This window comes from Calliphora vicina, chromosome 5 (genome assembly GCF_958450345.1).
Source record: "Calliphora vicina chromosome 5, idCalVici1.1, whole genome shotgun sequence".
Classification (NCBI taxonomy): domain Eukaryota; kingdom Metazoa; phylum Arthropoda; class Insecta; order Diptera; family Calliphoridae; genus Calliphora; species Calliphora vicina.
The window spans coordinates 92,540,418-92,568,111 of NC_088784.1; the positions used below are offsets into that span (position 1 = coordinate 92,540,418).

General features: G+C 30.1%; 1 protein-coding gene across 2 annotated transcripts in view; it reads left to right on the top strand.

Moving 5' to 3' along the window:
* Positions 1 to 14,560: 14,560 nt before the first annotated feature.
* Positions 14,561 to 27,694, top strand: part of Mctp (multiple C2 domain and transmembrane region protein) — an 89,226-nt gene continuing 76,092 nt past the window's right edge. For both annotated transcript variants that reach the window (XM_065513868.1, XM_065513869.1), the window contains exon 1: positions 14,561 to 14,693. In XM_065513868.1, the coding sequence (XP_065369940.1) occupies positions 14,663 to 14,693 (31 nt within the window). In that variant the 5' untranslated portion in view covers positions 14,561 to 14,662. The remainder of the gene's footprint in view (positions 14,694 to 27,694) is intronic.

Below are 27,694 nucleotides of genomic sequence, written 5' to 3' on the forward strand. Positions count from 1 at the left end.
TTTTAGTTTTTTTTTTATTTTTAAGAAATAATTTTAATAAATTTTTGACCATAACCCTAAATTTACTCAAAATTTAAAAATTTTAACTCGATTCTTACACTAACTCAGAATTGATACAATTGTTAAAATTTCGATTTTTAATCCTCAGCTAAAGTTTATTAAAATCCCCAACAATTTTTTTTTAAATTTCGTTTAAAAAAATTTTTAAAATATAAAATTTTAAGTTCAGATTATAATGGGTTATCCGATTTTACTAAAATTTTCTGCATCTGACGGAGAACAATTTAAGGAGCACTGGCTATGGAAAATCCAAAAGTTGCTAAATAAGTGACACCCTAATAAACACACACATATAGATTTTTCTTTACATGTTTGTATTTTTCGTAATAGTGTGTGAAAAATACACTCACCCATGTATAATTAAACTGACAACCTAATGTGTCACAGTGATTAGACAAGAATAAATGTTGGAGACTTGTTGATTGGCAAGTAATTTGAGGAAATCAGTCAAATTATGACAGCAGACAGCATGTAACAAATGAGTGTAGAATACCTTATTATGTATAATCATAAAGTTTTATACAAAAAAAAACACTAAGTAAGTATTAATACAATATTTTAATTTAAATAAAAGGTATAGTCAAAACAAAATCTAGCATAGCCTGATGTTATAATAAGCTTACGAAATAAATCAAAAGCAAGCATCTGGAATCCAATATTGTTAGAATATTACAGAAGTAACATAATTTATTGCACTTTTCACTACTTTTTTACTACTTTCATTCATCATATGTTTCTAATGTTAAACATTCGTTTTGTACTTTTTTGATCTTAAACTCTTCTGTCAATGACCTAGGGAAAAATAAGGATCTCCGAGCGGAAACTAAATGAAGATTAAAAATTTAAATTTTTAAAAATAAACCTATTATGGCTCATCGTGGGGACCGATTTGAAATTGGAATTAGGGGAAATTTAATTTTAAGTCACAAATTAAATGTTAATCACAAAATTGTTATATTCGAAAGATCAATACATGGCATTAACATATGAGAATGATTTCGGTCATATGGCCTCTGTGGCTATTCATACTGGCGTTCAATTTTGGGTCACTTTTTCGAGTATTGCTGGCCGTATGTCACGAATAACACAAACAATGTTGGACTCTAAGGCTTCAATTGTGGCTGGTTTAGACACCGACTTCTCATGACCCTTGTATATAAGTGAGAGCTGTCTAATCGCACGACCTTCTAGGCCAATTAACAGATCCATTTCTCTAAACCAGGTTATCGCCAAATTTTCGCAGTATGGCATCGCAACCAGCCTGTTAAAACCACATCTCACCCGGATCAATGTCACACATAATTTCTACCACTGACCGTAAGGCGATCTCCGTTTTCATATTTGTAGAAATAAGGTCCGATTATATTTTGGATTAAGCCAAAAATTAGCCTCATTACTGAACACAATTTTGCGATAAAACAGTCGTCTGTTTTCGCGATTTTTATTTTTAATAACTTATATGGGCAATTCTACGAGAATCGCTACCACGACTGAAAACACAAAAACCTTTGAAACTTTTTTTCAAGATGATTTGAATAGAAGAAAATAATAAAATGTTACTATGTGAAAGTATTTAGATCATATTACAACATTTTAAAGACAAAAATAACACCGTGCGACAGCAATTATTGGACTTGAACGGGACCATATACATATGAAACCTTATGTCATATATAGTATTACTGCGTTTTTAGTTTTTCATTTTGTGATCTTTTCTCCTTTTTAAAGGACTTCAAAATTTTAAGGATATAGAAATTTCTTAAAATTTATTTAAATAGTTCTGCTCATTAGTTTTTCCTTATATGGATATCAAATGAAAGGGGACAATTTCTAGAAGTAGATAATTTTTATTTTTACTTTTCAGGAAGAAAAGTTGTAAAAAATGTCCTTTGAAAAATGTATCCTTTTATATCCTTGAGAATTTCCAATATATTTTTCTAAAAAAAATATATGTTGAAACCATGCATATACTTTAACACATGCTTAAATTTCGTTCTTATAGCTTTATAAGTTAAGCCTAAACAGAAAAAAACATATTATTAAGTTCATTAAAAAAAAAATACTTTTATCGATACAGCAATTAAGATTACAAAAATATTAGATAGTACTTTTTGGACTTGAACAAGTCCACATACACATGAAACTGGAGATCGTATATAGTAAATCTGCATTCTCAGTTTTTAATTTTCTGATCCTTTCTTCTTTTTAAAGGACTTCAAAGTTTCAAGGATGTACAAATTTATAAAAATTTATAAAAAATTAAATAAATATTTTTATAAATGTTTGTCAAATAAAAGAAGACGGTCACCAGAAATGGAAACAATATTTTTTTAATTTTTCAGAACAACAAATTTCAAGGAAAATCCTTTAAACATTTTTTCTTTCATGTCCCAGATAATTTTCCTACTAATTTTAAAAAAGGGTTGAGTCTATTAAAAGTTAATTCGTTTTTAATTATGAGGATACATTATATATAAAAAGTTAAATATCTTATGTAACATCAAGCATCTAGTAGTTTTGAATTGACACGTCAAAATTCTTACAAAATAATAAATGAAAAACTGAAAACGCAGTTCTTCTATATATGATCTCAGGTTTCATATGTGTATAGTGTCGTTCAAGTCCAACAAAAAAAATGTAAAATTGTATCACGGTGTAATAGTTTAAACTGATTATATTTAATTTTTTAATGTTTTAGGCATAGAGAATTATACATAGAGACGAGACACTCCCATTTGTTAAACAAAAATACAACAAATCATATGTTTGATACAACAACAAAATACATTGAATTACATGTATTTTATTGTTGCAAGAGATAGGTTTTTGACAACAGACTTAGGTTTTTGACAATTACGTCTCGTCTCTATGTTACCCTATGGTTTTAGGTATGTTTTAGGCGAAAATTGCGGCGAAAACTAGGCTCCCAATTAGCTTGTAGTTTGAAATGAATTTGACTCTGATTGTTTTTTGCTATTGTCAAATTGTTTATTGAAACCGAATGTATATTTCCTATTAATTTTTTTAGTTTTTGTATACATACATATGTATATTTACAGAATATACATATATTGTTTTATTATAAGAGACAAATCTGTCACGTACGATATTTAATTTTATTTATTATAAAATCATCCAAAGATTGTTTTTATTTAAATATGACGGATTGTAAAGGAAAAATATTTCGTTTAGCTTAAGAAATTAAAAGAAAACATAACGCCTCTCACGATTCTAATATTTTCGCATATTTCTACATGTACCTCAAAATGAGTTCCGTTTTATGTCACGTACGATATACACTTATTTCGCTCGATAGTTTGGACAACAATGTTACGAAAGAACTTTCTATTATTTTAAAATATAGTACCCTCAGAATGGAACATAAAGACCAAATTATTTTTCAGATACTCTAAAAAAAAAATCTATTTCACTCTATAGGCGTACAAATGTCACGTACGATGATATGTAGAGTACATATCTATCACTCATTCTTACTTAGGTAGTGAACATTATAGTGTAAACAACGAAAAATGCTGCTGAAGCACACCGATTGCTCACCAAAGCATATTGAGAATGTGTTCCATCGGTTTCACGGAATACAAAGATCGCCCAGGCCAGCCAAAAAAGTTTGAAGACCAATAATTCGAGACATTACTCCATGAAGATTGTTGTAAAAATGAAATAAAATGAAGCGTAAGAGAAGGTATGTGTAGCCCTGAGAACCAGCCGAATCGACACCAAAGCCAAATATCCATGATTAAGGCTGCTGAAATGTGGCTAAACCATCACATGGAACTTGTACCGAATGCAACAGATTCGTTTGAAGCGAGCATTGGCCGAAAAACTCCCAGAATATGAGCCCAGACATGAAACCGGAATATTTCGTCATGATAACACTCGGCCACATGTTCCAATACCTGTTAAAAAGTATGAAGAATGAAGTGGTTGGAAAGTTTTGCCTCACCTACTTTATAGTCTAGACCGTACCCCGTCCAACTACTATTTATTTCGATCGATGCAGAATGCTCTCTCTGTGATACACTTAACTTTGGAACAGAGTACCCGATATTGGCTTGATTCGTTCTTGGCTTTAAAATATGAGTAATTCTTTTGGCTCGGAATCCATACATATGTTGCCTGAAGCTAACAATGGCCAATATTTTGAATATTGTATAGATGTTTCAAAATAAAAAAAATCTGCATTTTTAAGTAATACACTAATATCAAAATGCAATTGTACTATGAGTGCACTTTTAAACAAATTTACATTTTTAAACTCTTTGTTTAAAGTCGATCCTTTAAATAGTTCTTCAATTGGAATAAAATCAATACTTTTTTTCGTTATATTAGTTATATTTAAACAAAAGTTTTTATCCAAAAAAATTGCAGCAATTATTTTTTTTAATACATGAACTAATTTGTATTTACATTTAAAAATGTATTTAAAAACTATTTAGTTTGTTGCTCTCAATAATATTGGCAGCATTTCTAGTTTTTTAGTCTTTTCTCAATTTATAGGAGGAAGTATGACTAAGTCCACTGTGTTAGTTTTATTCTGTTGCTGCAGTTGCTGCTACTGTTGCTATTCGCTGCTGCCAGTGCAGTACTTGACCTCTTGGCGTCGGTTTTATATGATTTTAAATATGTAAAAATATAAAATGTTTATACGTCATTCTATGTATAGTATTAAAATGTTTAAAACAAAAATAATATAAACTGCTCACGTAAATAATTTTTTTTTATTTATTCCGACATTTATTTAGCTGTACATAAAGTTGAATTTTATTATAAATAAGTAAAATTCACTGTTTATTATATAAATGTTAAAAGTCTTGCAAAAGTGCTACAGCTTTTTATGGAAAAAATTAAAAAAATTGTGATGTATTCCAAAAAAAAGTTCACATAATATTGGACTGACATCTTAAACATTATTAATTTAGTGCCGAATTTATTTGCAACAATAAACACGATTTAAAACAAAAACAATTCCAGAATGGAAAACGCCAAATGATTTACTATATTCTACAAATGAGGAGCCGCAGAACAAAAGGTACTTTTTTGAAAATTTAAAAATTTTGGGAAATTGATTTTTTCTAGATTTCAACCCAAATATTATAAAAAAAACCAAAAAATCAATTTGTAAAAAAATTCGAAAAAAGTACCTTTTGTTTTGCGGCTCCTCAAATAAAGTCTAATTTATCGACCTTTTTTTTATTATTAATTTCATTTAGTTAGTTGAGCTTGAGGTCACTTTTTTATATATGTATATTTTTTTATTTATATAAAAAAGTGACCTCAAGCTCATCTAACTAATAAATAAAATTAATACTCTACAAATGTTAGATTATGCAGATGACAACACAATGATCCGCTTGCACGAATAGAATTTTTCGGTTCTATCAAGAGAAATTGGCAACAAATTCAGTTGCCACAACGAATCTGTTTTCTCTATATAAAAAAACCCATGACAACATAGAGATGACATGAACATTTTTGCGATCAATTGGAAAAAACAAGTATTCACCAAATTATACTTTGAAATAAAAATTTTAAATATTTTTATTTAAACGAAATTAATTTTTTTTTATTCAAAATTGTTTTTAAATTTTTTCTTAAATTTTATTTTTCAAAATTTTTCTAAAATTTTTTTTCAAATTTATTACTGAAACAAATTTTATGACCAAAAATTTTTTTTGGTGAAAAAAAAAGAATTCGGTGTAAAAAATATTTTTCCCGATTTTGTCCCATTGGAGGTCCGACTTACTTTAGCCTTATATACGCCGTTGCAAAGGTCTTTGAAATATCTATTATTGGATGTCAATATTGTCTATATTAATGACTTAGTAATCCAGATATAGATTAAAAATATGTAGGTTAAAAATCGAGGTTGTCCCGGTTTTTTAAATATCAACCGAGCAATATTGATTTCGCTATCTATAACGATCCAGAATATTGTTACGTTTTAACCTTTTTAAAAAGCTGGTTTATTTCCTTTAAATAAACCGGATAATTTTGATTGCAAATAAAAGCCGTTTAGTAGTTTGAAACATAGAGAATAGACATAGAGCGGAAACTCTCCTGTCAAAGACCTAACTCAGTTGTCAGAAACCTAAGTGGTGAGAATGTATTAGTAGAAAAACCTATGTGAAAACAAAAACAACATTCGTATGTGTGATTATTTTGAGTAATTTTTTTGTTTGAGTTTTTTTTTAGTTTCCGCTCTATGTTCCTATGGTTTGAAAATTGTAACAACTCTTTATTTATTTAAAATGTACAACAACAGAATTAAATAGTCACTCAATGTTTTTTATACACGTTTACAAATTCGCAGAAATACAGACACACTTTATAATGTACACGAATTCACTTGAAAAACACAGCACTCAGTTGATGTTTGTTCGAAAAGCGTCTCTGATAAACTCACTCACGACTGCAACCTCTGCCTATTTATAACACTGCCATCTACATTCTAGATTGCTCTTTAACTGTCTAGAGCTTTCTAATACATACGCCATCTGTGGTGTACTTTCTACAATGTTCTTTAACTGAATATTCGAATTCGAATATACGGTCGCAGCAAACAGCGTTGCCAACTTACGATCAATGATCAACTGAAAGCTTTTATTCAATGTTAATAATGCCCACAGATATGTTACAGTTTGCTATTACAGCATTGTTATTTGAAAGCATAGGCTACTTATAAATCTGCTGTTAAAATCGTTATATTTGAATTCAAGTACAATTTCGTAACACTGCCCCCCGCTTAAGCCTGTTCGTCCCGAATAGGCATAGATTCATTTCTCCCATAGGCAGCTAGTCGTTTCAGATGTTCAACCTTAATTCCCTTAATAATCTCGTCCAATTTCTTAACTGACCTATGTGGTCCTTTGCAGTGATTCCTTAATTTAGATGACAAACCCTTATTATGTTGTGATCTATATCTGGTTTTCATTTGGTCATTTGTCATTTTAATTCGACTCCGAATGAGCTCATGCATTTATTTTTCTGCCGAAGCACCTTCATCCATCTTGGAACCCGGCCGGATGGTCTTTTCTCTGCGGGACAGACCAAGCACTCCAACAGGAACTATTCCGTCGTTGCACTGTTCAACGAGGGCCTCCATTGTTACATGGCCACTTCTCACATCCGCTGGATCCAACACCAACAAACCATTGTCTATACAATCCTCCACTTCCTAACGGGCCCATACCAAATCCTCTGCCTCAGTGCTAGCTCTTTTTAAAGGTGGCCCCTGTAATGCTTGATGATTCACCAGCTGGTTATTTCTTGATGGTGAAATATATCTAGTTCGCTTTCTTGGTGCTCTACAGCTTCACTGAATATGACCAATTTAATTTTGGCTTTACATTGTTTCTCATTTAAAGCCTCTAAAACTGCCTCTTTTTGACATTGAACATTATTCAAGTCCGACGCCTTTTTATCAATGCCATCCACTCTGTTGTTAATAACATCAGACACTTTCTGAATTTTCTTATCTGTGGCTCTAGAAGATTCTTGAAGTTTTGTTAGAAGTGTATGGTTGTTTACTCTGAAAATTTCTCGAACTTCAGATATAACAGCTTTTATTCAATGTTAATAATGCCAACAGATATGTTACAGTTTGCTATTACAGCACTGTTATTTGAAAGCATTAGGCTACTTTTAAATCAGCCGTTAAAATCATTATATTTGAATTCAAGTACAATTTCGTAACAATATATATACTTTGTGGAGTCACAAATAAAAAATGTAGAAATTACAAACGGAATGACAAACTTATATGTATATCCCCTTGTCACTCATGGTGAAGGGTATAATAATATGGAATACCAATACTAAATGCCTAAGGACTTACTTAGAAAGCATTAATTTTATTAAATTTTCTTGTATAATTTTTCATATTTTTGCAAAAATCGATATTCACAATATAATTTTTTAATATTATAAATTGTCAGCTCTGCTTCTCTCATATTCATACTTCATAAAATAATCCCAGTGGAACAGAATTCTCCATTGAATTCAAGTGCAAACACACAAGTTACTCAATTATATATTGTGTGACAACAAAAATTAAATTTTTTTGTTTCTGTATTTGATATTGTCATTTTTATTTCCTGTGTATGGTTTTGTTTGCGGAGAATATTTTATTTCCTTATACAGTTGGCAGCAGCGTATGTTCTTGAGCTTCATAAATATAGATTGCCAATATGTATTTCGTTTAGCCAATTAAGATGAGTTCTTTTAAAATTGTTTTATTTTTTTTCTGCTCAATAAGATGAAATGAATTGAAATGGAAGAAAATTGTGCACAGCTGGAGTCTCCGTTAAATATGTGTGAAAAGAGAATAGCAACTAAATCTCATTTTGAATTCAAGAATTTTCTGCTATTTTTGTGATTGCTTTATGCCAAAAGCTCAATGAGTTTAAGGATGTCGCAAGCTTTAAATTTCCCTGGAAAATTTTAAAATTTCAAGCCTAAAAGTATGCCTTGAAGTTGTGCTTTTGTTTGGCCGATATTTACACAATTTTGTATGTATTTGCAAAAGATCTTTTCGTTTGAAAATGGAACCAGTGCAGTGCTTAAAACCATTTGCTCAGAAACTCTTAGTTTAAATACATATGTTGTCATGTAGTTTGTGTGGTTTTGGGATGTAATACAGAAAAACTGTCAGTGACAAATTTTCGACCACAAATGAGCTCATATAAATTAAAATTGTAATTTACACACTGCTGAATAACAGAAGAATTTTCAAAAAAATTAAGATGTGAATGAAAAGAATTTAAGAGACAATTTAAAAGTTTAAATTTAAAATTATTAATATAACAACATTAAATTGTATAATTCAATAAATTTGAAAATCCTGCCTCCTGTCAGCCGAAATCTGGAACCGGACTCCTGTCAAAATTTGAAAAATCTGCGTTTTAGTTTGGTGCAAATGGAAAAAATTTAATTTCGTGTACTCATTAAGGAATAATTTTTGCGGAAAAAAACCACCACTCAAATTTTTTACTATGGGTTAAAGAACATTGTAGAGAGTACACCACAGATGGCGTATGTATTAGAAAGTTCTAGAATATTAGAGCTTTGACAGTTAAAAAGCAATCTAGAGTGCAGATGGCAGTGTTATAAATAGTGGCAGAGGTTACAGTCGTTAGTGAGTTTATCAGAGACGCTATTTCAAGAAACATCAACTGAGTGCCTTAAAGTGTGCTATATTTAAAAGTGAATTCGTGTACATCATAATGTGTGTCTGTATTTCTGCGAATTTATAAACGTGTATAAAAAAAGCATTGAGTGACTATTTAATTCTGTGGTTGTTGTACATTTTTAAGTTAATAAAGAGTTGTTACAATTTTTAAACTACTAAACGGCTTTTATTTGCATTCAAAAGTATCCGGTTTATTTAAAGGAAATAAACCAACGTTTTGAAAAGGTTAAAACGTAACAATATTATAGGTCCAACTTACAGAAGCCTTCACCAAACTAGACCAAAAAAAATTTCAAAATTGTTTTTGAAAATTAAAAAAAAATTTAAAAAATTTTTTTATAAAATTGTATTTTATTAAAGAAAAAAATTTATTTTTTTTTAAAAAAAAATTTGGATAAAAAAAATTTTCTTTCCCGATTTTGACCCATTGTAGCTCGAAATTACTATAACCTTATATACATCGTTTCAATGGACTTTGAAATATTTATCATTAGATATCCATATTATTTATATTAATGACTTAGTAATCCAGATATAGATAAAAAATAGGCCAAAACTCTAGGCTGTCCCGGGATTTTCCTTATATTTCATCCATTTGTGGTACGATTTTTTCGAAGAGCCGGGAGAATTTCCTATATATTAATGTATCAATCATGTTTGTAGATTATATGCAGTCTATGGAAATTCGATTTCAACATACAGACGGACAGGCGGACATTACTATACCGACTTCTCTATCTATAACGATCCTGAAATTACAAACGGAATGACCCTTGACACTATTTTTAAAAAGGTTATAAAAAGAGAGAACGTTCTAGTTGACCAGTTGAAGTTTCTACACCAGAAACAGTTGAACAAACAAATTGAACCCGTCATAACGTGATAACTTCGCAGGAGTGTTTGGCGCTGTTCAACCGCAATATAAATGAGTTTTTGGGCCGTTTCGTAACCTTGGTTCCACAACATCATACCAGATACCAAACAGCGGTCAAAACTGTGTCCTCTACGGATTGAATCGACAATTAATGAGGATTCACAAAAAGGACAATGCAAAGGTGCACACATGTGCAATAGGCATATAACTAATTTTGGCGAAACTTTTGGCATACCACCACGTGATGGCCAATCTTGTATAAGTAATGAAAATCATTTTTTTTGATTATTTGGAATCAATAAACCAAACTTCTATTTCTCTGAAAAATTATATAAATTATTTCATATTTCTTTTTGCAAGTGTGAGGGATACTTCCCTTATTTAAAAATTATATTTTAAAGTATATCCGCAGTTACTATTAAAATAAAATATATTGTGTTTCAAAATAATTGAAAATATTTCATGAAAAACTTTATTGTGTTTGGTGCGTGAACTTTTTTAACAACCGCGAAAAAAAAATACCGCGGTTTTTTATATTTTTTAATGCTCTATTCGACTATGCTATGCCAATTTGCATATTTGCAAATATTGTCAATAGTTATATCTCTAATGTGCAATTTCCATGGCATAATCCATGAACTAGGCTACGAATTTCTCCCTAATCCACCCTATTTTCCAGATTTAGCCCTGAATGACTATTTCTTGTTACCAAAACTGTTCCCAAACCTGAAGTAAAGAGGTTGGACTCCAACGATTAAAACATCACATAAACTTAATGCTTATTTGGATGATCTTGATAAATCTTATTTTTTGGAAGAGGTGAACAAATTGGAGAAAATTGAGACAATTTGTATAGAGCTTAAAGGAGACAATATTGAAAAATAAAATGATTTTTTATGCAAAAACCTGTGTTTCATTCAAAAAGTCACGGACTTATTGACCCTCCCACTTATCGACAAAAAGTTTCTTTCAGAGATTTACTGCAAATAGAAATTTACTTTACTGATAACTTTTATAAAATAATTGGAACACTATTGTCGAAACACATGTTAATTTGGACCTATAGATTCACTTCTTCTTATATTTATTGTTAGTTTACAGAATACATAAAAAACAAGTTCTGTTGCAATTCATTTGAGGAGCCGCAGAACAAAAGGTACGGAAAAAGATCTTTTTGTTAAAAAATAAAGAAAAAAATACGTTTTGTTAAAAACAAAATTAAAAAGTATGTTTTCTATGCGTTTTTTAAACGATAACACCGTACGACACTCAATATTAGACACTAACCGGATGAAATATGTCTGAAACAATAAATTAAATGAATAAAAACTGCGTTTTCAGTTTTTCATTTCGTGATCCTGTTTCCTTTTAAAAGGACTTCAAATTTTCAGAGGAGTACATTTTTAAAAAAATGTTTTAAAATGCTTTTGATAAACCTACTATGTCAAATTTGGTGTCAAATGATCAAGAAGAGTTGTAAAATATTTCGTATTATTTTTATTTTATCCTGTAAGGATCAAAAGATGTCAAAAATGTCCTTTAAAATTTTTATCCTTGAATATCCTTTTAGATTTCCAATAACTTTTTTTTTAAAAAAATAGTGGGTTAAAGATCCAAAATTTCATCCTTCTATCTTAACTACTTAAGTGTTAAAAAATATTTTAAATTTGAATTATTTGATTTTTTATATTTTATTTTAATATTTCATTCGAAAAAAATATATAGCAAAATCCGTTGTGAAAAGCAACGAAGAAGACTTTTTAATAAACAAGTAAAATGGTATAGTGGGGCAAGCCCGACCTTATGATACCCTACACCGGGTATATGATTATAAAGAGTTTTCTTTTGATATGAAACTTATTTGTGTTGAATCTTATTTGAATAAACTTATTTTCGGTAGTGGGCCTGATATGGGAGCTATGGCTAATTATGAATGAATTGCGAATATATGAAACATATTTGTGTTGAATTTTGTTTGGATACTAACATATTTCAGAGATTTATGTATATTAATGACATTTTCGAGAATGTTGCTTATATGGGAGCTATGGAATATTGTTGATCGATCGTCACGAAATTTGGTCGTGAGAGTTCGGCTTATATAAAACTTAATTGTGCTGAATTTGGTTTGAATATGTTTATAATTAAGATATTTGTGAGAGCGTAACTATTTTCAAATAGGCCAATTGTATGGGGGCTAGGATAAATAATGGGCTGATTCTAACCAAATTCAATAGCCTTTGTCCTAATATCAATATCAAAACAGTGCCAAATTTTGTCGAATTGGTATATTTTAAGGTGTATGTTACAAACAACAGCCCTAACCCATTATACCTCCCCCACTATGGTGGTGTAGTTTATAAACATGCACTTTTCTGAAAACACAGTTTTTCTCCATTAAATTTATAGTTTCAGACGTATATCATCCGGTTCGTGTCTAACGAATTTTTTCTCTATTTGTCGGACGGTGTAATATTTTAAATGCATGTTTTTAATGCTGATCTAATATATAAACAAATTACACATTGAAATTAAATCATTTTTTTTTCGTTTTATACTGGTGTTGTACGTTTTGGTAACCACAAATTTTTTTCGAACCCATTTACTTAGTAAAAAAATTTAAAAAAATTTGCTATCTTGATCGTATCTAGAAGATTTCAACCCAATTATTATAGAAATACCAAAAAAATTTTTTTTTAAAAAATGCGAAAAAGTACCATTTATTCTGCGGCTCCTCATTTATCAATCATTTTATTAATCGGCCCCACCGGTGTCTAAGACCACATGGGAAATTTATTTAAAAACATGCGCTAAATCTAATTTAAAACTTAATTTGATCATTCCATTATAGATAACTATATTTTTATATTTATGCAAATAAAAATGAAACAAATTATAAAATCAAATACCATTTTTTTATTTCATTATTTTATTGCAGACATTTATTAGCCTTCTACAACAAATCAACCACAAAAACAACAACAAGTGTTCAATTGACCAAAAAAAGTTAAACAAAAACAAAGAAATAACCAGCAACAATAAAAACTGAAACAAGCAATAAAAACTCAGTTTAATGCAAAGTAGAAGAATTTGTATGAATATGAAATGAGTTTATAAAATTGCATGTGAAATACAAGAAACAATAGCAATCCTTTACATTAAAGCGCAAAATGTTGTTGAATTTTAACAAGAGCCGTGAAAAGACACTAGAAATTTTCTGGAACATAAATACAAATTCGCGTGATGGCTAGACATGCACAAAAGCTTTATATTAAGCATTTAATGAGAAGTATTTTTAGGTTGTATATGTTAACTGCTGCTAAATAAAAAAATGCTTATTAATAAGCCAATTCGCAACACACTCCCATTGGTTTTAATGGAACTGAATTTGAACGCATCCAAGGCAATTCAAGTCTGAATTAACCACAATGATTTGGCTGAAAAATAATCACATGATTAAATAAAACCAACCAACCAACAAGATAATAATACCAGCCAGCAATTCAAATAAGCATAAATAAGGATATAGCAGGCTTTAATAAAGGACTTCCTAAACCTCCTTCCTTTTGCCAATTAAATAACAGAAAAAAAAACTAAAAAATCATTTAAATGCTCAACTTGTAAACAATAAATGAAGAAAACAACAGCAATCATTATTACAAAGCAAAAAAAAACTACCACAAAATAGAAAAACTGTCTCCAAACGTACAAAAATACAGAATAATATACACACAGAGCTAACAATGACGTCATTACTCTCTATACTTTGAGATTAGTTGCAAAGAGAACGAAAATATTTACTCACTCATGCATGGCAAACAACAAGAATAAAGCCTCCTTACTGCGAAATAAACTTTTGTTAACTATTCAAGTATAACGGAATATGCTGGTGTATGTGTATGTGCTCAATTACTCTACTAAATCCTACCAAAAAGAGCGAGAATCCTAACAAAACAGAGAGCCTCATAAACAACAACAACAACTAACGGTTAAAACTGTTAAAACTATTTCCTTCCAATTACTTCTCTACTCTTGTTGACTTAATAACCAAGCAACAACAACAGCAAACAATAAAAAGTCTGCCATTTTTTTTTGGTGGGGGCACAGTATACACATCAAACTCTGTTGCTGCTGTAGACGGCGTCAGCATAGTTATAAGTCTAAGCTCTCTTTTGCTCATCCTTAATTTCCGGAGATATTTTTTTATATTTTTTTTTTTCTGTGCTACAAACATTGATGTGTCATCATTTTCATTCACAACGTCATTATTACGTTGAGTTCATACAGCCAAACAAAACAAAAATAGGCAAAAGCCTATTAACCCCAAATCTACTACTGCCACCAGACGTCGTTGCTGTCGCATTTGTTGGTGCTGAAAGGCAAAAATAATACAAAGGACGGAAGGAAGGCAACAACAAAATAAGTGAACAACTACAAATACAAAACTTATAATTTGTGTATTTGAGTTGGTTTATTAACGTTCAGCTTAAGCGTAAAATCAAACAAATTCACACACAACAATGTCAGAAAATTTACCTTCAACTTCAACAGGTGAGTACCATACATACACACATATTTTGTTTATTATTTTTTATTATTGTTCTGGTTGTCATTGTTACATTTATAAATATTATCCTTGATTTATTATTCTAACCTTCATAAATACAATATTTGTATTGCCTCGTATTTATTTTTGATAAAAATTGAGTAGTGTGTGCTTTAGGTGAAGGTATTTCATAAATGGGTGAAATCAAAAAATTTTGTAATTTTTGACTCATCTATATATATAAAAATGAAATGGTCCATGTATGTAATGTCATCACGTGAGAACGGCTGGAGCGATTTGGCTGATTTCTTTATTCGATTCGAAATTTTCAGGAGATGGTTTGTAAAGAAAAAAAATTCAAAAATTCCGAGTAAAACTCGGAAATTCTTTTTTTTGTGAGTCCAGTCAACTGTAATAAAAGAGCTCCCTAAAGTATGCAGTACAAATTTTGATATTTTATTTCCAAATAAATAAGAACAGGCTGTTGTGCGTGGGTTGGAGACACTTGAAGAACTAACATTAGTAAATGCTACCAGGCGAAGCCGAGGCGATAAACTAGTAATTGTATAAAGAAAAATATATCATTTTGTAGATTTGTTTTATTATTGGAGCTTGTTTCAGACTTTCTGACCTAGATTTTATATTTTTATAAAAGATATTTTTTTTTTAGCCCGATAAAACTTGAAATTGTAAAAAATAACACAAAAACGTAAATTTTTATTCCAATTTTTTTTCGAAAGAATAAAAATGATTTCGGTCATATGGCCACCGCGGTTAGTCTTAGTCTGGCCACCGCGGTTAGTCTTTAAAGTTATTAAAAATACGCCAGGCCATTAGCGTGTCTCAGGCAACTAAAATAAGAAAGGTAGGAACAAAATTAACATATTTTGATAAATATTAAAATTAAAGCCCATTTTTACTTAAAATATGTCCATATTTACTTGTATATGAGTTTGTGTCTTCGTAGGATACCGCTAACCTATTCTTAGGTATGAACAAAAAAATAAATTTTTTTAATGGCAGTTTCAAAACTTCATTTTCAAATTTTTAAAAATTTTGTTAAACAAATTTCAGAATTTTTTGATCATCTCATTGAGATTTATTAAGAATATAATAGGGAATAAAAATGTGAAAAAATTATAAAAATATCTCTTATAGTTTTTCCGCACCTGCGATTTAAATTTTGAAATTTTCAAGAAAAACCAATTATTTGGCAATTTTTAGGCGAATGAGCTCTATTTCCTTACTCTTATGAATTTTAAGCGAAACTTTTTCAGAATATTATAGTCCAGATAATTCTAAATATACTCTGGAGCTTTTAATAAAATCGGAAAACGTTAACCCTTAAATCGCGAAGGTCAAAGGTCAAATATTTCAATATTTTGAATTTCTCTTGGAAAGATTTCGAAATGTTCGGAATGTTGTATAATTTTGGGCCGATTTTGATGAAATTTTACAAAAATAAAACAAAGCCTAGTATTTACAAAAACAACAGAAAAATTAAAATTAACCCTATATAGCACTTGGGGTTAAAATGACCCCAAACTTCTAAACCCATAAAAAATTATGATTTTAAAAGTTTGGGGTCATTTTAATCCCAAGTGCCATTAAGCGTTAATTTCCATTCTTGTGCTGTTATTATAAACCCTAGAGTTTATGTTATATTTTTCTTAAGTTTCATCAAAATTGGCCCAAAAGTATATAATATTTCGCTATCTCTCCATGAAAAATTCCAAATATTGAAAAATTTGACATTTGACCTTCACGATTTAAGGGTTAACGTTTTCCGATTTTAGTAAAGGTTTCAGAGTATATTCAGAATTATCTGGACTATAATATTCTGTATAAGTTTTGCTTAAAATTCATAAGAGTAAGGAAATAGAGCTCATTCGCCTAAAAATTGCCAAATAATTTGTTTTTCTGGAAAATTTCAAAATTTAAATCGCAGGTACGGAAAAACTATAAGAGATATTTTTATAATTTTTTCACATTTTTATTCCCTATTATATTCTTAATAAATCCCAATGAGATGATCAAAAAATTCTGAAAGTTGTTTAACAAAATTTTTAAAAATTTGAAAATGGAGTTTTGAAACTGCCGTTAAAAAAAATTTATTTTTTTGTTCATACCTAAGAATAGGTTACCGGTAATTTTGTTCCTACCTTTCTTATTCTAGTTGCCTGAGACACGTTAATGGCCTGGCGAATTTTTAATAACTTTAACATTTTTTGACCAATTTCTGTTTTTTATATCTCATTAGAACGACAATTACGTACACATTTCGATTATTTTAAATTACAAAAGTAATTTTTTAATAGCAAAATTTTTACAAAAACTGAAAAAAATGCATTTTGTCCCCTTGTAAATGTATCTCAAAACTTCAGAGGGCTTGCGGCACGTCTTATCCCCAACCGATTTACTTAAAATTTTTTCAGGATGATTTTTTACTAATGTTCACCAAACTGGTGGGTGAGAATGGCCAAAATTCAACTTTCGTTTATTAAGGGCCACCCTAGGGTACAATGCTTTTATGATTTGAAATTGTTAAGGCTTTTATGATTTAAAATTATTAAAGATAAGATTTAATTTTTTTCTTTTACTTTATTTTTATTCTTTTTGTAAAATACTCCAGAAAAGATTTAAATCTTTTTTTATATTTATTTTTAATTTTTTTGTAAAATTTTGCTTACAATCCGTAAAAGAAGGCCAATTGCTTAAAAATGCATGCAATACATTTTTGGAATCATGTGGTTTTTTTTAAATTTTGCCTCTAGCTAAAAACGGGGCAAGGACAGGCAGCTGGAAATTTTTGCATTACGTGAAGCAATAATCAGTTTTATTTTGAACATATGACAAATATAGAAATTAACAGTTTTTTTATTTTCCATTAAAGTTGAAATGTATAGTTGGTAAATATCTATTTACCGGGATAAACACAAAGCAAACAGTACAATTTTTTTTATTATTTTCTTAATAAATAATCTATCAATAGTATCAAAAATAATGACGATCCGTTTTCGAGATACTGTATCTCAAAGCGGACCAAGTTACCTAAAATTGGTCTGTTTTTTAGGTAATAATAGTAGCATATGTGCGAAAAAGTTCCTTTTGTTCTGCGGCTCTTCAAATGGCAGAGTTTTATGGTACTTAAAATGATCCTATATAAAAAGAGCATTAATTTCTCAAATATTAATTTATGATCGTATGAAGTATACGAGTAATGGTCAAGAACGTCACTTTCATACACATTTGAAGTGAAAACGCCTTGTTTCTATTTTTCGATAAAATTTTAGTAGAACTGTGGTAGGTCTGGTTGTTTCCCATATATTAGCAATCAAAAAAGGATTAAAAACACGACCAAAATGTGGAACTCGTTTACGATTGTAACTAGAGAAATGCCAAAATCTGCGAATTAAAACTAAAATTCTTAAGCGATTTTTTAATATGATTTAACACACAACAAGAATTATTTCATTTACAATAGGTTCCGCTTAAAATTGCATTAACTATAAAAATTTCCGTTTTATATATTTATTACTAGTTGGCCCGCCCGGCTTCGCCCGGTAGCATTTACTAATGTTAGTTCTTTAAGTTTCTCCAACCCACATACACATGCCTGTTTTTATTTATTTGCAAATAAAATATCTAGATTTGTACTGCATGCTTTAGGGGGCTTTTTTATTACAGTTGACTGGACTAAAAAAAGATCCGAGTTTTACCCGGAATTTTTGATTTTTTTTTCTTTACAAACCATCTCCTAAAAATTTCTAATCGAATAAAAAAAAGTCAGTCAAATCGCTCCAGCCGTTCTTACGTGATGCCATTACATACATGGACCATTTCATTTATATATATATAGATTTACTGGTTCGCAATATATTGCTGCAACAACTTCTTTGCTGTTTTTCAAAATGTATGCTTAAGTCTCAAACCACACCATAGTGGAGAGGGTATATTGGATTTGTGCAGATTTTTGTAACGCCCAAAAATATTAGTCTAACACCCACCTTAAAGTATGAAGATCGACTCAGAATTACTTTCTGAGTCGATTAAACGATGTCCGTTCGTCCGTCTGGCTGACTGGCTAGTTGGCTGGCTTGCCATGTAAACCTTGTGCGTAAAGGTCGCAATTTTGAAGATATGTCGATAAAATTTGGTACTTATAATTTTTTTGGCCCAAGGACGAAGCCTATTGAAACTGGCTGAAATAGGTCCATTATTTCACCTAGCCCCCATACAAATATCTTCTCGAAATTGGACTTTATCGGTCATAAATGTTTAAGTTATATAGGTATCTACACAAATTTTGCTCCAAATAACTTTTATATATACGGAATTTATGTCACCAAATTTTACTATGATCCGCTTCCGAAAATGCATAAATCTCTTAAAAATGTTGGTATACACACAAATGTCAACATAAGTAACATTCATATAAACATAAATCCCATGACCTAATTTCATGGTGATCGGTCTATAATTCGTCATAGCTCCCATATAAGGGCCCCTTCCGAAAATCACTCACGAATATAAATTATTGAAATTTTAAAAGAAAAATGTTTTTGCACAATTACTTAGTGTAGGGTGTTAGATAGTCGGGCTTGACGGACCATACTTTCTTAGATATGCATGATAAAATTTTCCATCATCATAGTTGGGAGTAGTGCAATAAATTTTGATTGAAATAAGCATTGCAAAAACGGGAAAAATATTTTTTAACCAGAGTTTTTATACATACAAATATTTTTAATTTTTATTTTAAATTTGGTGAAGAGCATATAAGATTCACTTCAGCCGAATATAGTTCTCTTACTTGTTTTCGTTAAAACCACCAACTATTGATTTGAGATGTATTTAAATGTTATTTAGAAGTTTGATACTTGATTATAACAATAAACTCTATTGAAATTTAAAGTACGTACTTTTTAAGCGCAAATAAAGTTTCAATAACATAATATTAAATAATTGAAATATGTATTGCAGTAGGGGGCCAAGGATATGCTAGAATATGCTACACATGCATTCATACATACATATATACGCATACTTGTATGCATTTCTAAATACATATTTGTTAGACAACAATACGATTTAAAAATTTATAAAGTATAAATATTTATATTTTAGTAAAGCTTATATATATGTTTAACAATAGATTTTTTCTCTACTGAAAAAGTGGTTTTCTATTATCTTGAGTAATAAAATGTAAAATGCTACTAAATATATATGTATATAAAAAACTACAATCACAAATGGTGAATGTGTAGTTTTAAGACAATTCAATGGGGAAGTGTTATAAAGAAATGGATTTTATTTTAATACCACTTGTGACGTAGGGTTGTTTATAAACCCTTACACGTTATATTAGATCTTGTATGTAAGTATTCATACATATATACTTTTATTTTTCTTTAGCTGTAGTATTTAGATTGTATGTAACTTTTAAATATAAAATAAAGAGATAGTACTGATAAGCTATTCTTTAAGAGTGCACCTTGTTGATATTAATACCAATATTTTTAAAAAATTAAATATGTATTGAACAAAAATTTAAATTCATAACAAGTAAGAGAGCTATATTCGGCTGTGCTGAATCTTATATATCATTCAGCAAATACAAATTTGAAATATTTTTTGGTAAACAAATTTTTTTTAGAAATTTTTATTTTAATTTTATTTTTTTTTTAAATTTATTAGTGAAAAAAGTTTATTGAAAAAAATATTTTTGAAAATTTTTCCCGATTTTAACCCATTGTATTTTTCCCGATTTTAACACATTCTAGGTCCGACTTACTATGGCCTTATATTCGTCCAGTTGCAAAGTCTTTGAAATATCTATCATTAGATATCCATATTCTTTAAATCAATGACTATATAATCCAGATATAGATAAGAAATTGTCAAAAAATCGAGGTTGTCCGTGATTTTTCCTGATATCTCAGCCACTAGTGGGCCGATTTCCTTTATTTTAAATAGCAACTGACCGAATGTATAGCGGATATACTGATGTATGAATTATGTATGTAAGTTATTTTAAGGATACGGGAAGTTGATTTCAACATACAGACGGACATGGCTATATCGACTCCGCTATATATAATGATCCAGAATATATATACTTTGTAGGGTCGCAAAAAAAATGTAGAAATTACAAACGGAATGACAAACCCTTGACATAAATGGCGTATCTTTTTTTTGTTGGTTTGTTTGAGCATCACGCCTAAACGGCTGAACCGATTTTATTTAAATTTGGAACATAGATAGATCCTTACTTGGAAGCGTCAATAGGCTATATCCTTTTTTAATACTTGGACCAAAACGAGATTTAAAGGGGGAAAACCGGTAAAATTGGTACCTTTAGTTCTTAAACAATCAAGAGTAAACGGCTGCACCGATTTAATTGAAATTTGGAACATAGATATTCCATTACTTGGAAGCAATAATATACTATATAGTTTTTCTTAGCTTGGACCACAAAGGGACAAAAGAGGGCAAAATTTGTACCACCCATACAAAGTAAATAGTTATTTTCGAATATCTGCAGAACTAAAATTGAGACTGTCTTCAAACTTTACACGAATCAATTTCGTATCACTGTTTGAAGTTTAACTGAAAATAGGACGGATCGGAATAGGTGGTGTGACACCTCCCATACAAAGTAAATAGTTTTTTTTCAAATATATGGCGAACTATAATTGCGGAAGTCTTGAAATTTAGTCCCTTATCATTTTACATGGTTTGGCTGAAAATGGGCGGTATTAAATTAGTGGGCGTGGCACCTACCATACAAAGTAAATAGTTATTTTCGAATATCTGGAGAACTGTAAATGTGAAAGGCTTCAAACTTCATATGAGTTAATTTCTTATCAGTGCAAGAAGTTAATAAAAAACTGGGAAGGATCGGAACTCGGGGTGAGTCACCTCCCATACAAAGTAATTAATTATTTCTAAATATCTTGAGATCTAAAATTACTAGATTCTTCCAACTTTGTCCGAATAGCTCTCTTATCATTTTACATAGAATAGCTGAAAATTGGCTGGAGTGGATAAGTGGGCGTGTAACTTCCCATGCAAAGTATATAGTATTTTCAAATATCTGCGGGACTGTTATTGCGACAGAATTCAAACTTTATACGAATCAATTTCTTACCAGTACATGAAGTTTATCCAAAATTGGGACGGATGGGAACAAGGGGTGTGGCACCCCTTCTTAATTTCTGGCATAACAGGACACCGGCATCAACGTAATTTACACAAAGTTTAAAGACTTTTACAATTAGATAACAAACAAATAACACATTTGAAGCATTACTTTAACTATTATAATAAATAGCTTTCATATCTGACTAAAAATAGGCGAATGTCTTAAAAAAAACTTCAGGATTTTTTAAAATCACAGGATATTTTTAATACCTTCAACGGCATAGTATGCAATTAATCACAATCATGAAATTCCGATATTAATTATATTAATTTATTTACTTATAAAATCATTTCACATTTTTTTATTTTACTTCGACAGGGGTAGCGAAGAGCACCGGGTCAAGCTAGTATGTAATAAAATCATTATTTATTAACAGAAAAATTTTTTTAACGTTTTTTAAATTTGCCATTCTAAATAACAAAGTGTAAAAAAATTAAAATTAAATCCTAAAAATTGGAGCGAAAAATCCCAAAAATAGTATTTGTTGCAATTTTGCCCATGGGGTCCACATTTCCGTCTGGGCTAGGAAAATACTTTTGAGATAAATAGGAAACACATGAAGGTTTCCAAATCTGCTTTCCGTTTTTTGTTCCCAGCTTTGGGATTTTAGAAAATGTGGCCAAAATTTGAAATTATGATAAAAATTTGGTCACATTCCGAAGGGCATTCTTTTATTTCAAAATGTTCCCCGTAAAGATACCTTACAGAAAAATATAAAATTGTTATATATTCTTAAAGAAAGTATATTTTTAATAAAAAACAAGTAAGAAAGTATGGTCGGTCAAGCCCGACCATATAATACCCTACACTAAGTAAAAGAGCAAAAACATTTTTCTTTTAAAATTTCAATAATTTATATTTTTGAGTGATTTCCGGAAGTGGGCCTTATATGGGGGCTATGACCAATTATGGACCGATCAGCACGAAATTAGGTCGAGTGATTTATGTCTATATGAAAGTTATTTATGTTGAATTTTGTGTATATACCAACATTTTTAAGTGATTTAAGCACGTGAAGGTGATTTTCGGAAGCGGGTCTATATGGGAGCTATGACTAATTATGGACCGATCGTAACAAAAATTGGAGACATGAATTTTGTATATATAAAACTTATTTGGAGCGAAATTTTTGTAGATACATATATAAATTAAAGATTTATGACCGATAAAGTCCAATTTCGAGAGGACATTTGTATGGGGGCTAGGTGAAATAATAGACCGATTTCAGCCAGTTTCAATAGGCTTGGTCATTGGGCCGAAAAAATAATATGCACCAAATTTGATCGAAATATCTTCAAAATGGACAGCCAGCCACCCAGACGGACGGACGGACATTGTTTAATCGACTCAGAAAGTGATTCTAAGTCGATCGGTATACTTTATGGTGGGTGTTAGACTAATATTTTTTGGCGTTACAAACATCTGCACAAACGCATAATACCCCCCCCCCCCATTATGCTGGTGTAGGGTATAAAGATTTAAGTCACCTTTTTGTCCTAAAAACAGCAAAAATAAACTATTTTTGCTCTGAAACCTCTGAATGTTATTCACAATTTAGTTGTCTAATTAAAAAAAAAATCGAGTCCATTCGGTGCAAAAGTACGACTTATACTTTTAAAAAAGCGGACCAAGGTGTGACAAAATTTTAAAATTTAAATTTTGAAATGTTTATATCTCGGAAATGAAAAGACATAAATAGCTTTTCAAGACATAACCGAGTGCTCTCCAAAAATATAAAAATCTTTGAAATCAGATGGGAAACAAAAAAATGGTACATGTTTAAATATTGTACATTGCGAAGGTACCTTACTTTCAGCCCATAGCGCCGCCCCTGGATCATTTGTAAGGCCCATTTTAGTAACTTAAACTCGAATACTCCTTGGCTACGCCAACATCGAATTTTATCGCGATCGGACTATCGATTTTAGATTTTTTGATTTATTGAATGGACCAATCCCTTTGCACAATATTGAAGAACATATAATCAGCTATGCGATTTGAGAAAATATTGTATAAAATTGAAATTTATATAAAAATAGGTCTATTTCGGAAGGCTCTGGACCACGCAATAATACGAATTTTGATATTAATTTGCTTTTATAATATTTAGCGAAGTGTTGTCCTTCAGAAAAATATAAAGACACTATTTGCCTTTTCCTTTTTTCTGTAAGTCCTTTTTTCACAAAAAATGGCGAAAAAACGACTTTTTTATTTTTTTTAAGTTTGAATGTTTTTAGAGGTTTTTAAACAATTCTTTCATACTGTTATGAATAAATGTCTTGTTAAAAATAAAAAATTATATTTCTAGAAAATCGGGAAAAAATTGGATCCGTTAGTAGCCAAAAACCAGACCAAGGTGGGTAAATAAAATAAACTTTTACTTTTCAAATGCGAATAACTCGTAAACTATAAAGGAAAATAAATGGCTAAAGCAATGTTTTTTGTAGATCTCGTCTAGTAGATTCCATATATGTATAAATATTTCAAATCGGATTGCAAACAAAAATTTGGCATAATTATTGATATACCCGAGGTGCTCCACTTTGGAGCATTGTAGCTCGGGCTCTCCTTGGTGTTATAAGCCCAAATTCAAAACTAAAACTTACCAACACCTATTCTATAGCCATGGGAAATTTATTAAAATCCGGCTATTCGTTTAGAAGTTACAGATTTATTTCCACTTTTTTTCAGATCCTTGGCCTTTGGCCTCAAAATATGAGCGGTTCTTGAGGCTCGGAATCCATATGTTGACAGAAAGATGGTAAAAGTTCATAGCTAACAATGGCCATATATAATAAATTTATACTGTACAAATGTTTCAAAATAATACCAAAACATTTGAAAAACACACCCAATATTTAAATTTTTGTGAAATATGAAGGGTACATCAGATTCGTTACAGTTGACTATAGCACTTCAACTTGTTTTAATTTAATAAATATAATTTTCCAAATCAGTTGAAGTGTTTCGTGACATTTTGTTAACATTTAGTTTGGATAACTTTTTTAGTTCATGCTATTTGGAGCATTCAAATTAAAGGGCATCTTTAATTTTAAGTGCAAAAGAAACAAAAACATCCCCACATTAAATATAAGTATGTAATAGTAAAATAGAAAATAACACTACAATTTTATATTTAATTAAATTAGAAAACTTTTCATACATACAAATTACAAAATTATACATTTTTTTAATAAAAAAAATTTAAAAAAAACAGACAAAGGAGTGTTTAAAGGCAAAGAATGGCTGTTTGACTGATTTTAATTATAACTTTTTAACATTTCGCTACAAGACTTTAATTTAAATATTAATTGTTGTACTTTTACATTCTAACAAGGCAGCTATGACTACAACACAATTGTACAAATTAAAACATATGGCCAACATAAGGCTGACAAACAACTCGGACTTAATCTACAAACAACAAACAATGATGTTTGTTTGCATTAAGAATAATAGTTGTAAATGTCAGGATAATGATTACAAGAGATGCGTGTCATTGTTACACTTAATGTGAGAATAAATTTCCATTATCATAAAGCGTCATTTACAGAGGAGTAACTATACAAAGCAAATGACATCAGAAATGTATTATAGAATATAACAGAATGTTAAAACGACTCCAGGGATGATAGGATTTACACCATACGTGTTAAAAGACCTTCGCTTTAGGTTAAGCCTCAAAGGACTTAGATTAAAGAAAAAAGAACAAAACATTACAATGCTTTCTAGGATGATTTAACCAAGAGAAATTGTTGAATGCATCACTGGTTTAATGACAATATGGTTAACCTTTAAACAAATATATATAAAATGGAAAACTATTCCAATTTAGCATCATATTTAAAACTGAATTTAAATTAAATATAGATAATTTAAAATGTTTTTTTGTTTCAACAATATTTGAATGTAATGTATGCAAAATTATTCCTATTATACAATACATATTAATGGACAAATAACATGTGTTATTTAATTTTATTATACAATTTTTATTCATTTCTATGTGTAATTCTATATTCTATATTTTCCAAACACATGTCCTTGAAAATTTAATACCAAAGTTGATATACTACCACTTAAATGTGTCATGCTGTTTTTGTTGTCTGAGTTTCATTTAATCTTTTTGAAAAAAATATTAATCATACGCCTTAATAAACAATTACATTGTGCTACAAAAAAAAAATAATATATATTGTAGGATTGGTTGTGTGCATTATCTCGCAACCCAATTCTTAAAACGTTATGAAAAGCAAATATTTTTGCTTTAAAAATAATTCATACATTTTTATATAATTTAATTAAGCAAACGAGCTAAGTAGAATTGACTACCTTTGGGAAAAGGTTTCCTGATGATCTAGCCTAAGCAACCAGTGAAATGCGCATAGGAACTAGCTTATCCCCCAACAATAAATTTCATTGAATTTATCATTAATTGGGAATTCAGCACACTAATTCTTAACAAAAAACAAGTAAGAAAGTATGGTCGGTCAAGCCCGACCATATAATACCCTACACCAAGTAAATGAGTAAAAATATTATTCTTTTAAAATATGAATAATTTATATTCGTGAGTAATTTTCGGAAGTGGGCCTTATATGGGAGCTATGACCAATTATGGACCGATCACCATAAAATTAGGTCGTGTGATTTATGTCTATATTAAAGTTAAATATGTTGAATTTTGTGTGTATACCAACATTTTATGCGATTTATGCACGTTAAAGTGATTTTCAGAAGCGGGTCTATATGGGAGCTATGAATAATTATGGACCGATCGTAACAAAATTTGGTGGCATGAATTTTGTAAATATAAAACTTATTTGGAGCGAAATTTGTGTAGATACATAGATAAATTAAACATTTATGACCGATAAAATCCAATTTCGAGGGGACATTTGTATGGGGGCTAGGTGAAATAATCGACCGATTTCAGCCAGTTTCAATAGGCTTGGTCCTTGGGCCGAAAAAGTAATATGTACAAATTAGATCGAAATATCTTTAAAATTGCGACCTGTACTCTGCGCACATTGTTTACATGGACAGCCAGCCGGCCAGCCAACCAGACGGACGGACGGACGGACATCGTTTAATCGACTCAGAAAGTGATTCTAAGTCGATCGGTATACTTTAAGGTGGGTGTTAGACTAATATTTTTGGGAGTTACAAACATCTGCACAAACGCATAATACCCTCCCCACTATGGTGGTGTAGGATATAAAAAACATTACCATTTACCAAGTTTTCCTTTATATAGCTTCTGAATAGTCTAAAACTATACTTTTTATTTCCATTTTAACACTTTTAATCCAGAAATACAAAAACTATTTTATTAACACAAACGAACTTCAAAAACAATAACAAGAAAAACTGTTTAACAAGAGCCTGTCTAACCCTTTGATAAACTTAAGGGTGAAATATGTAGCACATTTTCGGGGATCTAGGGCAACATTATTAGAAAAGAACACATTATACGCTTACAAAACTACATTTTTTCAGAAAAAAAAAAAAACACAAAAAAGGGTAAAAGACAGAACAAGAAAGACATAACAAGACAGAACAATTACAATGTATAATTAAAAAATGCGGAAATCACAACATTTGGCGAATCTTTTGAATGCAATTTTTGTGATTAATAACGTATTTATATGTCATTTTGAATGTCACATATCTGGCTGTCATTTATTCTCACTTAGATACTGAACATTATAGTGTAAAAAACCAGTGTTTAAAAAGCTACGATAACTAACAAATTTTTAACTGTTGCTACAACTACTGCTTCAAAAAAGTGTACGCAGCGGT